Below are 20,558 nucleotides of genomic sequence, written 5' to 3' on the forward strand. Positions count from 1 at the left end.
TCCCCCTGCGACAAACAGCTCCTCAAATGTAGCCATGAACTTCCTCCACTGTACCTAAAAACCCTCCTCTGATCCCCTTTTTTAAAAACAATAAATTTAGAGTACCCAATTCTTTTATTTTCCAATTGAGGGGCAATTTAGCGTGGCCAATCCACCTACCCTGCACATCTTTGGGGTGTGGGGGTGAGACCCACGCAGACACCGGGAGAACATGCAAACGGCACATGGACAATAAACCGGGGTCAGGATCGAACCTGGGTCCTCGGTGCCGTGAGGCAGCAGTGCTAACCACTGCACCACCGTACCGCCCTCCTCTGACCCCTTTAAGGCAAATTTGATTTTTTTTCCAAACTGAGAAATTTGTACAAATCCCCCAGCCATGCCTCAACTCCCGGTGGCGTCGCTGACCCCCAATTCAAAAGTAGCCACCACCGGGCAGAGAGGCGAAGACCAAGACATTGGCCCCCCTTTCCCCTCCAGCAGCTCAGCCACCTCCGACACCCCAAAGATCAGCACCGTAGGGTCCGGTTTCACCTCAACCCCTACAATCCTTCATGGTCCCAAACACAGCATCTCAAAAAGTCGCCAACAACCCACACCGCAAGAAAATATGAGCATGATTCGCCGGCTCCCTCCCACACTTCTCACACTTGTCTGCTACCCCTGGAAAAAACCCACTCATCCAAGCCCGAGTTATATGGACCCTATGCACCACCGTAAATTGTATCAAACTCATTCTTGCTCAGGAGGAGGTTGAGTTCAATCGCCGTATTACCTCACACTTAAGTCCCCATCCTATCTCCCTCCTCAACACCTCCTTCCACTTCCGCTTGATTCTTGTCTATCCATTCGGACCATCGAGTCTGCACCGACCCTCCGAAAGAGAACTCTACCTAGGTTTAACTCCCCTGCCCTATACCTGTAACCCAGCGCATTGATCATGGCCAATCCACATAGCCTGAACATCTTTGGACTATGGGAGGAAACCCACGCAGACACGAGGGGTACGTGCAAACTCCACATAGACAGTCACCAAACTCCGGAATTTGAACCCAAGTCCCTGACGCTGTGAGGCAGCAGTGCTAATCACTGTACCATCGTGCCCATGCGGATCCTCAGGCAGATAATATCCATACAAAGGTGGACGCAAAAGTAGATAGGGAGAAACTGTTCGCACTTATAAAAGGATCGAGAACAAGAGGGCACAGATTTAAAGTGATTTGCAAAAGAAACAAAATGCGATGCGAGAAAAACCTTATTCATACAGCGAGTGGTTGGGGCCTGGAATCCACTGTCATATGTTCTGGCGATGTGGGTTGTTGGAGAATCCACTGTCTGGAAGTGTGGTGGAGGCAGATTCAAACAAGGCATTCAAGAGGGCATTAGATGATTAATGGAATAGAAGCAATGTACAGGGATACAGGGAAATGGCAGGGGAATGGCACTAAGTCACAATGCTCATTTTAGAGAACTGGTACAGACATGATGGGTCAAATGGGATCCTTCTGCCCCATAACATTTCTGTGCTTCAATAAGTAGCTTCAAATGAACTGAAAAATATATTGGCCATTTCAGAGGGCAGTTAAGAGTCAAAAACATTGCTTTTTAAAAAAAATATTTTTCTTAATTTTTTCTAAGGGGCAATTTAGCATGGCCAATCCACCTATTCTGCACATCTTTGTGTTGTGGTGGTGAAACCCACGCAGACACAGGGAGAAGTTCCACACGAACAGTGACCCGGGGCCGGGAGTGAACCCAGGACCTCGGTGCCGCAAGGTTGCAGCGCTAACCACTGCGCCACCCCATCAAACACATTGTTGTGGATCTGGATTCAAAGCAAGCCAGACTGGGTAAGGACGGCAGATTTCCAGACGGGAAAAGGATAGCAGATTCCTTTCCTATAGGGATCGATGATGGTTTCATGGTCTTCATTTCTGAGACGAAGCTTTCAGCTCCAGATTTTATTAATTGAATTGAAGTTTCAGTTGCAGTGGTCGGATTTGTACCCGTATCCCCAGAGCATTAGCCTGGGCCTCCCTCTGAATTTCTAATCCAAGTGAGATCACCTCTACGTCAAAGTCTCCCCATCTTGGTATGTAAAAAGCTGAAAATGGTTATTTTTTTTCCTGTTAATTGTGTGACTGGGTGACGGTACACACTGGGTGTAGCTGGCACATTTGTATAATTACCTTTCTTTCTTAAACAATAATTGCGCAAAAAGTCCAAACAGAAACAAAATAAAGCACAGGTGATACAAGTGCAAGTTCTTCCGCGCTTGTCTGTCTCTCTGAGCCAGACTCTCTTATGTAAAAGAAAAAAAGGCTTCTGAGATACAGCTTGTTTACAAATTGGTTGGCAAAAGAAAGAAACAATGTAACTCAATGGGGAAAGGCATTCTTTAGCATTTGAAACGAGGAAAATAAACACTTTAAAAAAAATATACACTTTAAGGTTCTAAGTACAAACAAAATATAGCACTGGTCTTGTAATTAATCTTCCCAGATGCCTATCTTGTTGGGTCAGACTTTCAGTCTCAAATTTAAAAAAATTGATGCATTTACATTTTACCCAAAATATACCCTTCAAAATTCTTTCTAATACTTGGTTTTAAATTATTTCAAAAAATTCAAACAACAGAAGAAAGCCCACATACACAGAATCACACTGGGGAATTTTATGGGCAGCACGGTAGCATTGTGGATAGCACAATTGCTTCACAGCGCCAGGGTCCCAGGTTCGATTCCGGCTTGGGTCACTGTCTGTGCGGAGTCTGCACATCCTCCCCGTGTGAGCGTGGGTTTCCTCCCACAGTCCAAAGATGTGCAGGTTAGGTGGATTGGCCATGATAAATTGACCTTAGTGTCCAAAATTGCCCTTAGTGTTGGGTGGAGTTACTGGGTTATGGGGATAGGGTGAGGAGGTATTGACCTTGGGTAGGGTGCTCTTTCCAAGAGCCGGTGCAGACTCGATGGGCCGAATGGCCTCCTTCTGCACTGTAAATTCTATGATAATCTATGATAATCAGGAACAGGCACAGATTTAGCCAAGAACCTTTCTGCTGATCAAGCGATAGTACTGGAAAAAGTAGCAACTTCAAATTCTGGCATATCAAGAGACTTGATTTTTTTTTAAATGTGAGGGTCTCAAAGATATAAAAGCAGATTTGAAAATAAGTTTAGTCATATTCTCGTGAAAGGTGCAAGTTTTAAATGTTGTTATGGAATCTTTATTTTGTGTTTGTCCTCTCGATGAGGGGGATATTGGCAGAATTAGATATCTGGAATGATTTGAATAGCTAAGTTTCCTTTACTATGATTTTGCTGAGGAGAGACATGTTGCTGAAGAATGCAGTATAAACTGTTCTGATCATTTGAAATTTGTTATTCTTGGATTTATCCTGATGAATGCAAGGTGAAAAGTTTCAGCAACATGTCTCTGTTTTCAGCAACATTCAAGTTTTCTATTATTGTCAATGCTTTAATAAAGGCCAGAAAACTTTATCACCTAATACACAGATATATGAAGTTTTTTTAAATGATAATTTTATTAAACTTTTCAATTTTTTACAAATAAAAGACAACGGATCGCGACCACAATAGTTCTGAAGGGGCGTTCCTCAGCCAAAGCGAGGACCTGCAGGACCAACTCCGCAGCCGTATTGTCACCACCAACAGGATACAGAAGGCGAAGACGAAAGTCAACAAGGGAATGGGAACAAAATACCCCTCCTGCACCTTGAGCCCACCCATGAAGACTGTATCCATCACACTCCCTTTGACAATGGTGCCACTCGATTCCGTTATGACAGCACGTCATGCCAGAGCCTGCGGAAAAGCCACCACTCCCAGGTCCACATCACGTGGTTTCCCCCCCAGCAATGAATTTGTGATAATGTTTGTCCCTTTATTAACATAGTGTTACAGCCTGACCTCATTCAGAATTTAATTGTTGTTGGGTTTGTGAGCTATGCTTTGAATACAGCTGTCAATTTCAGATTTGGCTCAGAAACACATAACTTGGTGTTACTCAAAGATACTGCTGTATCCCATGTAAAGTACAATATATTATGCACATTAGACAATTACTTGTTGTGACTGAATACATTTCCATTTATACTCAAGTATTGTAAGATCATTAGTGCTATCTTTATTCTCAAATCCCATGACCGTGATGATAATAGTTGGCCTTTTATTTTCATTTTCTTTTGTTCAGTCACATATCCACTAGTCAGGACCCACACCCTTCTTGGAGAAGGTCCCACTGACCTTGCCCCAGGGTCATGAAGACACATAAGACAATTTGGGGCTGTGTGATGCTACTATGGTATATTTGGGGGAAAGAGATGGTTAGCTATCAAAGTAGTCAATTTATTCGCATCAAAATTTCAACTTTTACATATGGGGCTGTGCATGTCAGTGATATAAGAACACATCAACAGGCTCATTTTCATAGAGCTCCCTGTACTGATCTGATGTCCAGCAATGGGGCTTAACAGGTGACCACTGCAACTCATGCTATAGTACAAACGGCAAGGGGATATATTTACCATATGACCATGGATTGCAGGGTAACATCCTCAAATCTGTGCTAGATAATGTATCAGATTGATTGGGATTGGAGTCGCTAATAAGCAGATCCCACAGTTGGTCCACTAATGTTTTTAATAATTATTTCATGAATGTTGGCGTCGCTGGCTCGGACTGCAATTATTACCTAATGTCCCTTGTCAAAGTGGTGGTGAGCCAACTGCTGCAGTCAGTGTGGCGTAGGTATACCCACAGTGCTGTTAGGGAGAGAGTTCCAGGATTTTGACCTAGTGAAATTGAAGGAACGGCGATATATTTCAGGATAAAGTCAGGATGACGTGGAGCTTGAAGGGGATCTTGCAGGTGATGGTATTTGCATGCATCTGCTGCCCTTGTCCTTCTTGGTGATGTGGTCGCAGGTTTGGAAGGTGCTGGCGAAGGAGCTTTGGTGAGTTGACACAGTGCATTTTGTAGATTATACACACTGCTGCTACTGTGCATCGGTGGTGGAGGGAGTGATGTTGAAGCTGATGGATGGCATGCCAATCAAGTAAGGTGCTTTGTCCTGGATGGTGTTGAGCTTCCTGAGTGTTGCTGAAATGGCACTCAACCAGGCAGGTGTATTGCATTGCACTCCCGACTTGTGTCTTGTAGACGGTAGACAGGCTCGATGGAGCCAGGAGGTGAGTTACTTGGAGCAGAATTCCCAACCTCTGACCTGCTCTTGTCTCTCTGGCTACATTATCTATATGGCTAGTCCAGTTCAGTTTCTGGTGAACGATAAACCCAGGATCTTGATAGTGGGGGATTCAGTGATGATAATGCCATTGAATGTTTAAAGGGTAATAGTTAGATTCTCTCTTGTTAGAGATGGTCATTGCCTGGCACTTGCGTGACACAAATATAACTTGCCACTTCTCAGCCTAGCCTGAATTTTGTCCAGGTCTTGCTGCATATGGACACATACTGGTTCAGTATCTGAGTCATCGCGAAAGCAATCATCAATGAATAACCCCGCTTCAGATCTTTTGGAAGGAAAGTCACTGATGAAGCAGCTGAAGGTCGTTGGGCTTAGGGCATTACCCTGAGGAACTCTTGCAGTGATATCCTGGGACTGAGATGATTGACCTCCAATAACCATAACCCTTTGTGCCAGATATGACTCCAACCAGCAGAGTTTCTTTCCTCCTGATTCCCATCGACTCCAGTTCTACTCGTCCTCCTTCATGACACACTCAAGAGTAAAATGTTGCATTGAGGTCAAGGGCAGTCACTCTCACCTCAGATTCAGCTCTTATGTGCATGTTTGGATCAAGGCTGTAATGAGGCAGCATGATCGGTGCAGGCTTGGAGGGCCGAAGGGCCTGTTCCTGTGCTGTAAGTTTATTTGTTCTTTGAGGTCAGGAGCTGAGTCGGCCTTGGTGAGCCCAAACTGAGCGTCAGCGAGAGGGAAGATAACCTGTTCCCCTGAACTCAATCTGGTCCACACATGACTACTCGGACAGAGTATTTGACTCTTAGAGATGGTAATAAAACACAGTCTTGCCTGCATTGCTTACATCCTGGGAACAAAATTCAAAATTACCATTGCTAATGAAGCATCCATCTCCAGTCATATGAATCAGCAGGTTGACAAATATGTGAAGAAATTACTTCTTGAATATCAAATTTTAAATCATGGGAAATATGTTTTTTTGTTTAATGCATTTGGATTCAAGTGCTACAGGATTTGGAACATTGCATACAGTTTACCTGTGACATCTGGCGTAAAATAAGGATAACCATACATATAGTTTCATTAACAGTATGACTACTATCAATGTTGGATTAGACTACACTATTTAGAAAATAAACCCATAATTCACAATTTAAAAGCAATCTACAAATTTTATAATAATAAACCAAAATCTACATGGTCAAGTTTCAGTTCATGAACCACAGATGTAATTATATTTTAGTTCGCTGTTCAGAATCCAACTATTCAAGATGATTTCAGTAGTCTATCCACTTAAAATGTGATGCAGTACCTGCCCGGGGAAAGGTGGTCGAGTTCCAGTCCAGGATGTCGCAGATACCTGATTAGCATTGGACTGGCGAGATATCTGAGCTAAAATCTGACCTGCTGAGGATGTTTGCTGAATGATATTTCCACCAGGTACCATTGAAGTGCTGAAAAAACAATATTACAAATCTGTTACTAAATAGCCAACCACAATCTCAACAACAACTTGCAATTGCAATAGTGTATTTAATGCAAAACAATATCCAATGGGATATGCACAGGAATATTAGACAACATCTGACATCATGCTGCATTAGGACTATGGAGACATTTTGGCACAGCACCCTCAAGAGGGGATCTGGGACTTGTGTTGATAGGGAAAGAATGAACAGACTGAACAATTACCACTAGGAAGTACAGAATCTAAAAAAGAGGAAGATAAAATATTTAATTCAATGTCAAATCGGGTGCAGAAAGTGAAATAAAGAAAGGGATAGAAAGATGAAATTAAAAAAGAAAAATGAAATTGAGAGAGATAAAAGAGACCATATAAAAAAAATATTTTTTTCTAAATCTCCAACAATAATAAAAATCTGAAGGAATGAGATGTCACACTTATTAGAACAAAATAATTTTTGCCGCAAAGAGGTAGTTTAGCAGTACATGTAAGGATTCTTTTTGCAGTTGAAAATATATTTAAAACTACATTTGAGAATGAGTTTCAACTTTTTCTGTCAAGTTCATCCATCATGGGTAATCATGTAAGTACCACAAGTTCACGTCGTTCCACTTATTTCAATTAAGTGGCTTGCAGGGAGATACTGGGATAGTGAAACTCCTGAAGGAGCAGAGCAACTTGGATGGCAACTCACATTTAATCCACATTTAAAGGCACATGCGCCAAACCGGACTGTGTGGGGGAATTAATTGATTAACTGGTTCCCACCTTCACCAAAGATACGCGCCATTTCAATCTGCATTCCTGATGCTGCTGATGGAATTAGACCATCCATGCAACACCAATGGCAGATATGTATGACATCACAGGAGTAAAAACCAAGGACTGAAACGTAGCTGTTTATTAACAGACCCTGGATGGGTTGCCAGCCCAAAGTTAATTTCACAGAGACAGTGGACAATGTGGGAGAGGTTCTGTGAAACGTTTTCTATGTGGTTAACATGAATACGTCTAACTTGTACAGGTAATGCTGAGCCCATTTCATCGAGTTCAATGCTCAGATTGGCTGCACATACCAACAGTGCTGCTTTCAAATTACTAGCTCAAACATTATTTTATTTTATATAGGAAAAATCAGCCAGGTTTAAAAGTTGAGGTGGGTACAATTGGGAGAAATATAGCCAAGGTAGATCAATATAGAAGTTGGCACGCAGAAAGTGAAACACGATACAAAAGCTAAATTGATTGCAGTAATATTCAAACAAAATGTTTGCATCATAATAGGCACTAATTATATATGCATATTTAATGGAACAAAAGCACATAATTGAAAGGGGAAATGTCACTAGATCACTCATGATCTAAGTTTTTTAAAGAAAAAGGGCCCCAAAACAATATTGCTCCAGTGCTGTTTTTTTCAACAAATAAGGAAGAATGGTTTTACTGGCTGCAGCTGATGAGTATAATTGCGAAACAGCGTGTGTTGAATTGAAGGTACTCTGAAATTTACCTGAATGTTTGTCCTGCTCGCCCAGGTTGGAACGAACCTCCTTGTGAATAGATCTGTTGGTTTCCAGCAGCCGATGTTGTAGACATTGTTTTCTTTTCACCTGTGTTAAAACAATGAGGACAATCTCTTAGTTGATCACGCTGCTCTTGGAATTAAGCTGATGCAAGTTTGAGCATCATTTGAGATACTTTTTTTGTCATACAGCAGTCAAAGCAACATTACAATCGATCTTCTGAGTACAAACTTCTTTGTAAAGCAAGCACATTGTGTAAAGCTCCAAAAGAAAAGCAACACCTGCATGAATGATTTTTAGGTGCATAGGAGACGATTAATTTTGACTGAAAAAAAAATGTAGTCATTTTTCAGTCATTTGTAAATTTCAAGCCCGTGGAACCAGCTGATGGCGCACTCCATGAAACAATCACGGATGTTTCAGGTTATCCTCCTTCACTGACAATGTGGGCAGTTTAAAAAAATTAACGTAACATTAACCAACAGTTCTAACCATGGGTCAACCTAGGTACAGCTGGAGACGGATGTCAGAGCGGTTGCAGATGAGTTGCAGTGTATCTGTGAGGATGACGCACAACAAATGAGTGAGACATACCATGACAGCAGAAATATTCATGTTTCTCCATAGGTTTGTAAGAACATGTGTATGTATTGTTAAAGTCCACCAATAATAATCTTTATTAGTATCAAAAGTCGGCTTACATTAACACTGCAATGAAGGTACTGTGGAAAAGCCCCCAGTCGCCACACTCCGGCGCCTGTTTGGGAACACAGAGCGAGAATTCAGAATGTCCAATACACCTAACAAACACGTCTTTTGGGACTTGTGGGAGGAAACCGGAGCACCCGGAGGAAACCCACACAGATACGGGGAGAATGTGCAGACTCTGCACAGACAGTGGCCCAAGGGGAATCGAACGCGGTACCCCGGAGCTGTGAAGTGACAGTGCTAGCCACTGTGCTATTGTGCCGCCACAATGCCGACACTCATGCAAAATTACCTTGGGGGGGGAATTCAGGAAGTGACATCACTGAGTTTGGCAGATGGAAAGATCTTGAACTAGCAACTATTTAATGGTCAGAATGGGGTAAAAGGAAAATCTATCCTTTTGTTTTCAGACAGCATCATCAGTCACTTGCATTTTCAGATTGGAGGTGTGCAGATCACACCGGCTGTGCAGTGAAGAACAGGATTCTGGCATGAGGTGATAAAATTAAAATTAAGTTAAGTTAGAAAATCTCGTAGAGCTGGATTTTACAGGGTTCAGTTGCTCTCTAGTTGCACACTCCCTCTGAAAGTGAACTTTAAAGTGAACTTGTGACCTTTTCTTAGGAAGAGATCCCAATGTAAAGAGCTGCTGGCCAATCGGATGGCCTGCAGCTGTGTAGTTCCAGCAAATCAGGTGCAAGCGGTGGCAGACAAGCAGTCTTGATGAAGAGGAACCCGAATGCAAGTTCCCAAATGAGGTTTCCCCACCCCACCATTCTCGCGCCCAAACACCAGCCCATACAGCTAATGCAGCCGAGCTTTCCACACAGCCTGGGCCTCCCCTGAGTCGGGTAAATAGTGGCAGGGACGGAGCCCTTAAGTAGCAATCAATTGTCCACTTAGAAACCTCAACAAGCCTTAGGGTGGGGCGGCTGCCCGCGCCTCCACCATCCCTCATAGAATTTGGGGCAGGTCAGTGACAGGAAGGCCACGTGCTGGATTGTACAAGTCCCTGCCTTCAAACTCGCTGGCAAAGTAGGGTAAAATCCAACACATACAATTTGCCATGTTGACAATCCTGTCTTGTGTCAGGAGAGAAGGTTGTCAGAAATGACCAAGAATGTAAGGATGAGTGTAAAGGCCATTTAGTCTTCATAAGATCCAGTTTTATTTTAAATATTTCAAATGCTACTTGCCCACCTGGTACGATATCTACCTGCTTTCAGCAAATAAATTCTTCCCACTCTCAGCCTCAACTACCTTTGCTGATATTATTTCATGTGAAGTAAAATGCTGAGCCCTGATATTTTGTGTGCAGCTGCATTTTTTTTTAAAGATTGCTGAGTTAAAGCTTCTCTACACATTCCTCATAGCCCCCTGCCATTACACTTGTCATTAACATTTTGCTTCAATGCTCTAGTTTTTGATGGTTTGATGGCTAGAATTGAACAGTCTGGGCGTAATTTAACAAAATTGCAACAGAGTCTCGTGTCAAGCATTTAGCCGGGTGTTTCCCAGTGCTTGCAGCGCCGAGAAAGATCACGCTATCAAACGGGACTTTGTTGCAATCCAGGGCCTCAGCGGGGAATGACCTGCCGAGGCCGCACTTAGTCCCATTTCCTGCACTGAGCAACTCCACTTGCCAGAATTCCCCAGTGCAGGAGATCGGGACTTCATTTTTAAATGGCGCTTGGATCGCTCTATCCCTCCCTCGACGTGACCCTCAGACCCCCCAAAGCCCCAACTCACCTATTAGTCGGTCCTCACCCCCCCCCCCCCCACCACCCACCCCCCCACCACCCCCCGCCCCACATGGGCGGGGCACCCCCGGGCCTGATTCCTGGCACTGCCAGCTTGACAGTGCCCCCTCCAGCCTGGCAGTGTCAGGCAGGCAGGTGGTGCTGCCAGGGTGCCAGACTGGCAGTGCCAAGGTGTCCACGTGACAACAGCAGTTTAGGGTGCCACCCTTTCCAGAGGTCAACAACCTGGAGGCCTCAGATCCCCTGGGAGACCCCACCCCCCATCCCCCCCAAGTGCCGTTCCATCTGCTCCCCACTCTTGGCATGCCAATGGTCTCCGACACGAAGGGGTTAGATCCCATAGCCTCGGGTAGATCAGGCGAGCTGATTAGAGAGTGAGGCTAGCTACTGAATCTAATATGCAGATTTGCCAAACACTGGGCGGGATCCAGATCGCGACACCTCGCGTGATCCCGTTAGATCCCGCGAGGTGTGGCGAGACCGGTAGATCCTGGAAGAAATCTCTCCCGGCATCTACTAGCCACCGAACGGGGATGTAACATGGATGGTAAATCGCGCCCTAATGAGGAATTTCATTGTACAGCATGCAGCAAATCTCACAAAACATTTATAAACGATGTGTTCGTAGTGACGCTCACATAATGCACGCCAGAAATCAACACTCCCAGCGTGTTTTTACTGGTGTTTAAATGCCCCGACTACATAACCTAATGTTCTGCGGTTTCCTTTATTACAAGTCCATATATTGTAAGTTAACTATCACTTTTAGGCTCCACGATAGTTCACTTTTATTAATTGTTTAGTTATATTGCAGAATTTTTGACAAGTGCACATCATTTTGCATTTATCACTGCTTACTAGCATTCAGTATTTACCTTCATAATTGCATGGAATATTGTCTTGACATTGTTAAAGAAGCTGGGCATGTCGTTGATCTTCCGTACTCTTTCTATTTACCATGTATTCAGCATGTCATGGGTTTTATGGTATACAGTTGCTTTCAAATGCCTGTAGGATGGGTGCTTTCCTCTTTTGTGTGAAGTTTCGAGTCTGTGAAAGATTTGTGCTTCCGCTTGATTGGTATGGTATCATAGTTGTTTTCCATCAAACGGGTTAGACCACAAGATCATAAGACATCGGAGCAGAATTAGACCATTCTGTCTATCGAGTCTGCTCCGCCATTCAATCACGGCTGATATGTTTCTCATCCCCATTCTCCTGCCTTCTCCCCATAACCTTTGATTCCCTTGTTAATCAAGAACCTATCGATCTCTGTCTTAAAGACACTCGGTGATTTGACCTCTACAGCCTTCTCTGGCTGAAGATATTCCTCCTCATCTCAGTTATAAAGGATGGTCCCTTCAGTCTGAGGCTGTGCCCTCGGGTTTTAGTTTCTCCAACTGGTGGAAACATCCTCTGCATGTCTACTCTATCTTGGCCTCTCAGTATCCTGTAAGTTTCAATAAGATGGCCCCTCATCCTTCTAAACTCCAATGAGTATAGGCCCAGAGTCCTCAACCGCTCCTCATATGACAAGTTCGTCATTCCAGGGATCATTCTAATGAACCTCCTCTAGATCCTTTCCAAGGCCAGCATATCATTCCTTAGATATAGGTTATGTTTTCTGGTATAGAGGCCAAGGATCTTTTCGCAGGTGCTTGTTATAGTAATTTTAGGGTTGACCAGGCACTACCTGCATACTGTTGCCCATGGTGGGTGGAGGTTTATAGGTTGGTTGAGTGAAAATGGTTGCAGTGTTGGGACTTTTGAGGCCTTCAGTGTTAATGTTGTTACAGTATTGCATCTGTTGCCTCGGCAGTTTTGGAGCCAGGCTGATGGCGATGAGAAATTAAATAAAGCGACAATCAGTCCAGTCATTGGTACCGGTTATGGTGTGGATGATATGGACATTTCCACCCTTCCTCAAACAATGATATAGTCAAACAGGTGCCAGTGTTTGGACTGTGTATGTTGCCATGAGGTCTTGTGCATGTCTCATTGATGGAACAGGGTGTTGGAGTTGCGAGGTCATATTTTAAACATTTTGTCAACAGGAATACTCCATTGGAGTTATCTGTGGCCCCACTGAGAGCCAGAAATGGAGAGGAATTAATCAAGAACAGGGAGCCAGTCAGTGCTCACTGGAGAGAACATTTTGAATAACTCCTCAACCAAGCCTCTAACTTTGACTTGAACACCTTCAGCTACATTCCTCAACTCCATCCAGCTTATTCTCGGTGCCACCCTGGTCCTGAGCAAAGTTGAAAAAGCAACAAAGCTTCTTAAGCAGGTGGAATTCCTGCTGAAATTTTGAGACGTAACAGAAATGCAATCCTAGCTTAGCTGTGTAACCTCATCAAGGAAAAGGAGTAATGCTGGGGGCTCTCAGGGACACTGTGGTTATTCAAAAAGGGAGAAAGAGCCAATTGTGGCAGCTACTGAGGAGGCCACAGGGAGGATCATTGCAAGGGATCCTCTTCAATCACCTTGTCACACTGGCTGAAGTGATACTTGCAGGGTTGCAGTGAGATTTCCGTCCACAGGCATGATCTTGCCTGCAAATTGAAGAGAAATACAAGGAGCTGTTCCAACCGCTGTACATGACCTTTTTTGAACTCATAAAAGCCTTTGTTTCTGTCTGTCATGAGAATGTCGCTTTAAGAAATGTTTGGCTGCTCATGTTACTGCAGTGATGTCAGAGTGTGGGTGGAGCTGAGCTCTGGTTCTGCCTTTTTAGTTTCACTTTGAGAAAAGCTTGGGTGTGTCTGTCTTTTTGGTTTCGTTTTTCAGCGTGTTGCAGCTGAAGTCAAAAAAAGTAGCTGTACTGCTGAGCTCTCTGCCATGAGGGACTATTTCTTAATCATTTGGCAAATTCAGAATTATAAATGTTTTCAGTATTGCATGTAAATCCTGATGTGCTTCTGTTTAAAGGTTTGTTAAGTCTTTTGGGTGTAAAAGGACAGCATACAGGTTACTTAGTGTTTTATTCTTTGGGGGTTATCTTTGAATTAATGGTTGCTAAGATATTCACTGTTTGTTTTAAAAAGGTTAACCTGAGTTCATAGAATAAACATTGTTTTGTTTTAAAAAATACTGGTCCATTTCTGCTGTACCATACCTGTAGAGTGAGCCGTGTGCTCCCCATACCACAATCTATTAAAAGTTGTGGGTCAGGTGAACTCCATGATACACTTTGGGATTCTCTAAACCCTGACCCATTTCAGTCAACCATGAAGTTTTATAGAGTATCCTCCCCAAATTTGGCTGCACTCAAATTTGTCATCATCCTCTACCTAATCCATGATGACATGCAAACTGTTATCCTCACCAATGGAGCCACCATAAAGCTTATCTCAGTGGAGACTGAGATCAAATGAGGCAGTGTCACTGCACCAATTCTCTTCTCCTACTTCCTCGGTGTTGTAATGCACCTCACTTCCAGCAAGTGTGGAGATGATCTACAGGACAACTTCAGTCATTGAGCTTCATTAGGCTGATGATGCTGGTGTTCATGTTCAGTCAGAAACTGAGTTCCAGGTCATGGATGTCTCCTTCTCTGAAGCATCTGGGAAAATGAGCTTTTCACAAAACATCCAGAAAATGAAGGTCCTCCGTCCAAACAGCTCCCAGAGCATACCATTTCCCTCCGACTCCCACCCCACAACTAAGATCAATGACAAAATCTTGGAAAACATGGACCATTTTCCATATTTTGGAAGCCCCCTTTCAATTATGGCAGACCTGAATGAATAAATTCATCACCACCTCCAAAATTGGCCAACAGAGAAAAACAGTATTTGAGGACCAGGATCTCAAACGTGAGACAAAGGTAAATATTTAGTGGACAGTAGTGTTTGCCAAGCTCCTATGTACTTGGAGACTTAGTCAATCTATATCATGCACCTCAGAGAGATATTGCCAGCCTTTACAAGATCCTTCAAATCTAATAGCAAAAAGGTGGACCAACAGCTGCGCCCTTGCCCAGAAAACTTGCCTTGCATCAAGGGGCTAATCACTCACTCAGCTCTGTTGGCTGAGGCATGTTGTTCACATTCCTGACACTGTGCTCTCTACTCAGAACATGGTTAGGACACACTCACTTTAGGAGAACGGAACCCTTTTAGCAATGTCTTCCAAGTATCCTCAAAGAGTCAAAATAGCTGCCAACTCCTGGGAGTCCTGGTTTGTGACCAACAAAGTGGGGAAGGTTAATTTGGGAAGGCACAAAACACCATGAGAGATTTTATCAGGAACATGCAGAGGTGAAGTTGAGGTGTCAGAGAGACTGCATAAACCAGATCATCTATCAGATCCTTCAAGCACCACCTGCCCTGCATGTGGCAGAATCTGCAATTGTACATTGACTTATCCGTCAACTCAGAAACCACTGAACTAGAGTGCAAGCAAGTCATCCTTGATCCCAAGGAACTGCCAGAGACCAAAACTATGGAAAATCTCATACCTTTGTAAATCATTTTCTTTGACTCAACCATTTTGATCCAATGTAATGTTCCACTATATATTTCTCTGTCTTTGACTTTAGTTATGTCCCTTTTGTTTGAGATTTTAACAACAGGATTTTTTTTTATATCGAGGAAGTCAAACCCCACTGTAGAAGACATGGAAATAATTGAGTAACATTATGGTCAATCAAGCAGAACTGATTAGATGCCACACTTGGCCTGTTGGGTGCAGCTGTGTGTATAATTTCTTAAAATTTTGACATAAGAAATACTGGGTCACAGTGAAGCGACAGCAAACTAAGTATGAATTAAACTTTCTGCCATATGAGATTTTGCGCCACTGATAGTCAGAATGTGCTTATTAGGGAGCAATGAAAAGATGGAAGAAATGAAGAGACAGGGAGCAAATAGACAATTAACAGAATATAAAAAGCAAATCGGATAAATAGCTAAACTAATTAGCAAAGTATATTAAGAAACTTCAGGCTGAGAAACACACATTCAGGAGTGGTAATTGATGTACATTAGTTGGAAGCGCCTCTGTACTACATACAAACTAGGAGCCTTTCTGGCCGTTGAGCCTACTCTGCCATTTTATTGGCCGAACCGATTGTGGCCTCAACTCTACTTTCCTGTCTACCCCGATACTCTTTGATTCCCTTGTCAATCAAGAATCTTACTCAACCTCAAAGATATTTAATGATCCTGCCTCCACGACTCAGAGGAAGAAAATTCCACAGACTAATCACCCTCTGAGAAAAAGATTCTCCTAATCTCACTCTTAAATAGCAGACCCCTTAGTTCTAGTCTCTCCCACAAGGAGAAATGTCCTCAATCCACATAAGATCTTTTTCCCAGGAATTAGGCACGTAAACCTTAGAACTGCTTCTAATGCTATCATATCCTTTCTCACATAAGGAGGCCAAAACTGTACCTAGCGCTCCAGATGTGGCCTCACCAACACCCTATACAATTTTAACAGAACTTCCCGCCTTTTATATTCCATTCTCCTTGCAATAAATTGTCAACATTTCATTTGCCTTCCTAATTGCTTGCTGTACCTGCATGTTAATTGTTATGATTAATGTTCAGGACATCCAGATCCCTCTGTACCACTGAGTTCTGCAATCTCTCTCCAATTGAATAATATGCTGTTTTTCTAGTCTTCCTACCAAAGGGAAAGTGTAACATTTCCCACATTAAGATCTAGGCGATTTAAAACTGATGAAGCTTTGGAGGAATATCGGGAAAGTAGGACAAATCTCAAACGCGCAATAAAGAGGGCTAAAAGGGGTCATGAAATATCTTTGGCGAACAGGGTTAAGGAAAATCCCAAAGCCTTTTATTCGTATATAAGGAGCAAGAGGGTAGCTAGAGAAAGGATTGGCCCACTCAAAGACAAAAGAGGGAATTTATGCCTGGAGTCAGAGGAAATGGGTGAGATTCTTAATAAGTACTTTGCATCGGTATTCACCAAGGAGAGGGACATGACGGATGTTGAGGCTAGTGATGGATGTTTAAATACTCTAGGTCAAGTCGGCATAAGGAAGGGGGAAGTTTGGGGTATTCTAAAAGGCATTAAGGTGGACAAGTCCCCAGGTCCGGATGGGATCTATCCCAGGTTACTGAGGGAAGCGAGGGAAGAAATAGCTGGGGCCTTAACAGATATCTTTGCAGCATCCTTGAGCATAGGTGAGGTCTGGAGAATTGCTAATGTTGTCCCTTTGTTTAAGAAGGGTAGCAGGGATAATCCAGGGAATTATAGACCTGTGAGCTTGACGTCAGAGGTAGGCAAACTGTTGGAGAAGATACTGAGGGATAGGATCTATTCACATTTGGAAGAAAACAGACTTATCAGTGATAGGCAGCATGGTTTGTGCAGGGAAGGTCATGTCTTACAAACCTAATAGAATTCTTTGAGGAAGTGACAAAGTTAATTGATGAGGGAAGGGCTGTAGATGTCATATTCATGGACTTCAGTAAGGCGTTTGATAAAGTTTCCCATGTCAGGTTGATGGAAAAAGTGAAGTCGTATGGGTTCAGGGTGTGCTAGCTAGGTGGATAAAGAACTGGCTGGGCAACAGGAGACAGAGAGTAGTGGTGGAAGGGAGTGTCTCAAAATGGAGAAAGGTGACTAATGGTGTTCCACAGGGATCCGTGCTCGGACCACTGTTGTTTGTGATATACATAAGTGATCTGGACGAAGGTATAGGTGGTCAGATTAGCAAATTTGCAGATGATACTAAGATTGGTGGAGTTGCAGGTAGCAAGGAGGACTGTCAGAGAATACAGCAAAATATAGATAGATTGGAGAGTTGGGCAGAGAAATGGCAGATGGAGTTCAATCCAGGCAAATGCGAGGTGATGCATTTTGGAAGATCTAATTCAAGAGCGGACTATACGGTCAATGGAAGAGTCCTGAGGAACTTTGATGTATAGAGAGATCTGGGAGTTCAGGTCCATTGTACCCTGAAGGTGGCAACGCAGGTCAATAGAGCGGTCAAGAAGGCATACAGCATGCTTGCCTTCATCAGACGGGGTATTGAGTACAAGAGCCAGCAGGTCATGTTACAGTTGTATAGGACTTTGGTTAGGCCACATTTGGAATACTGCGTGCAGTTCTGGTTGCCACATTACCAGAAGGATGTAGATGCTTTAGAGAGGGTGTAGAGGAGGTTCACCAGGATGTTGCCTGGTATGAAGGGTGCTCGCTATGAAGAAAGGTTGCGTAGATTAGGATTGTTTTTGTTGGAAAGACGGAGGTTGAGGGGGGTCCTGATTGAGGTCTACAAAATTATGAGAGGTATGGACAGGGTGGATAGCAACAAGCTTTTTCCAAGAGTGGGGGTGTCAATTACAAGGGGTCACGATTTCAAGGTGAGAGGGGGAAAGTTTAAGGGAGATGTGCGTGGAAAGTTTTTTACGCAGAGGGTGGTGGGTGCCTGGAACGCTTTGCCAGCGGAGGTGGTAGAGGCGGGCACAATAGCATCATTTAAGATGCACCTAGACAGATATATGAACGGGCGGGGAACAGAGGGAAGTAGATCCTTGGAAAATAGAAGACAGGTTTCGATAAAGGATCTGGATCGGCGCAGGTTGGGAGGGCCGAAGGGCCTGTTCCTGTGCTGTAATTTTCTTTGTTCTTTTATTATTCTTCATCTGCCAATTTTGTGCCCATTCAATTAACCTATTTAAATCCCTTTGTAAACTTTGTCTTCCTAACAATTTACTTTCCTACTTATCTTTGTGTCAACTCTCAATCTTACTGCTACAGTGATGTGAAGGTTAGCAGAATTCCCACATCATCCATAAACCACGAAATATTTTTAGTAGTAATGTGATAATTGGAAGATGTGCAGTAGTGTTGAATTTGTTCTGAATGTTATGATTCTTGCTAACCCTCAATACAAACAATGGCAATACACCCTGACAAGATATATTAAAATTGAAAATAAGTTTTCACAATAATGAACTTAATTAAACAACGGGGTTTAATAATAAGAAAATCCAAAACAGTAATCATGTAGCATCCTAGCGCAATTAGCAAAATCACTCATTTTCACAAAGGAGGAGAATGAGAGCTGTTTCTTAAATGGTGGCTTGTTGTAAATTCCAACATATTTGGAAAGCCAAACATATTACAGGCTTATAGTTCTAAATTTGCTACATTTTGGATAATTAAGAATTGCTCTGCTTCAGGTTTGTGGGAATTAGGATTAGATTGTTCCTGGTAATGTGTTTGTGGGTAAATTGGGAGTTTCAAGTATTTTGTTCAGTGGATTTTTGCAAGAGAGTGAATGCTCCACTGCAAGATTAATGCGCTGTGACACTTACGTTGCTTCAAGGGGATTGTTAACTGTCTGACAAAATGCAAAAGGATCTGTATTGCAGGCAAACCTGACCTGTCTTTTTGTTTACTAAAAAACAGACTGTGCAAAATTGGCTGATTTGAAATACATATCTACCAATTCATTGTTTGCAAATAGGAAAATGTAAAGGATTTTTCTTAAAAAGAAAGGTGAATGTGTATTGCTTATTTTAACACTTAATTTTCATTATTGCCATTTAATTCTCGGATCTGTAAGAAAGAAGATCAGCATTAAAACTCATATGAACATATGAAATAGGAGCAGAAGTAGGCCATTCGAGCCTGCTCCGCCATTTAATAAGATCTTGGCTGATCTGTTTATGTTTCAAGTTCTATATTCCCATCTAGCCCTGATAACCTTTGATTCACTTGTCCAACAAGAATCTATCGATTGTTAGGAAAACAAAGGTAGTTTTAAGGGATTTATATTTGTATTGGAAAACATTAGAAATAAGGTATAGTTTTAGGTGTTTAATTTAATATTTCTATGGCTGGAAGGGACCTGTAGTTAGATTCATGCTGGAGAATGTGTATGTATGGGGGTTGATTAAGTTTCAACCAAGAGAGAGCTATGGCGTGAAGAATATATATAGTTGCTTCGCAACTAGAGGCCCTTGTAAGAAAAAAAAACTTTGCTTTGTTCTTTAGTTTTAGCTGGACGCCACAGCAGTTGATGACAGGCAGTTAGAGAGGGAACATCTTTCTCAGCTTTGTTAGAGGTAAAGCCATGCAATGGAGTAATAGTTAAGAAAGCCAGTGCCATAAATCTAAAGGACAGCTACATAAGGGAACTAGCGAAATGAAGAGGAGTTTCCAGGGAGCCTGAAGTTAAAGGAAAAAAGAAGAACTGGGAAAAGAACAGGATACTGTTCATTTCAAGCCACAGAACTGTAAAGTAGTTGGTTAGTAAGAAGTTCGAAAGATATCTGTAGGTGGTTCTAAGGTTTGTGGTATCTTACTACTGTTTGACACACGTTAATTTAAATCATTATGGTAAATAGTGAGGAAGAAAGCCTCGAGATTACAGTATGATTCTGGGCTGGTCAGATAGGAAATGGAATTTAACCTGAAAGATGTGAGGTGATTCATTGTGGGAGGACTAACATGGCAAAGGAATAAGCAATGAACGGTAAGACGCTAGGAAGTACAGAGGGCCAGAGGGGCCTTGGGGTGCAGGTCCAAAGATCCCTCAAGGTAGCAGCACAGGTAGATAAGGTGGTTAAGGCGACAAATGGGGTACTTGACTTTATTAGCTGAGGCACAGAATAGAAGAGCAGGGAGGTTATAATGGAGCTGTATAAAATGCTCGTTAGGCCACAGCTAGGGTACTGTGTACAGTTCTGGTAGCCACACTATAGGAAGTATGTGATTGCACTAGAAAGGGAGATTCACCAGGATGTTGGCTGGGCTGGAGAATTTTAGTTATGAAGAGATGCTGGTTAAGCTGATCCCTGAAAGTTGCCATAGATCCCTGAAAGTTGCCACCCAGGTTGATAGGGTTGTGAAGAAGGCCTATTGAGTATTGGCCTT

At 42.8% G+C, this 20,558-nt stretch overlaps 1 protein-coding gene across 7 annotated transcripts in view; it reads right to left on the minus strand.

Annotated features, from left to right (window-relative positions):
• arnt2 (aryl-hydrocarbon receptor nuclear translocator 2) overlaps positions 1–20,558 on the minus strand; it is a 503,807-nt gene that overhangs the window by 88,321 nt on the left and 394,928 nt on the right. For all 7 annotated transcript variants that reach the window (XM_072468767.1, XM_072468766.1, XM_072468765.1 and 4 more), the window contains 2 exons: positions 8,217–8,316; positions 6,554–6,695 (listed from right to left, as the gene is read on the minus strand). In XM_072468767.1, coding sequence (XP_072324868.1) covers positions 6,554–6,695; positions 8,217–8,316 — 242 coding nt within the window. The remainder of the gene's footprint in view (positions 1–6,553; positions 6,696–8,216; positions 8,317–20,558) is intronic.

The sequence above is a fragment of the Scyliorhinus torazame genome, chromosome 12 (assembly GCF_047496885.1).
Source record: "Scyliorhinus torazame isolate Kashiwa2021f chromosome 12, sScyTor2.1, whole genome shotgun sequence".
NCBI classification, from domain to species: domain Eukaryota; kingdom Metazoa; phylum Chordata; class Chondrichthyes; order Carcharhiniformes; family Scyliorhinidae; genus Scyliorhinus; species Scyliorhinus torazame.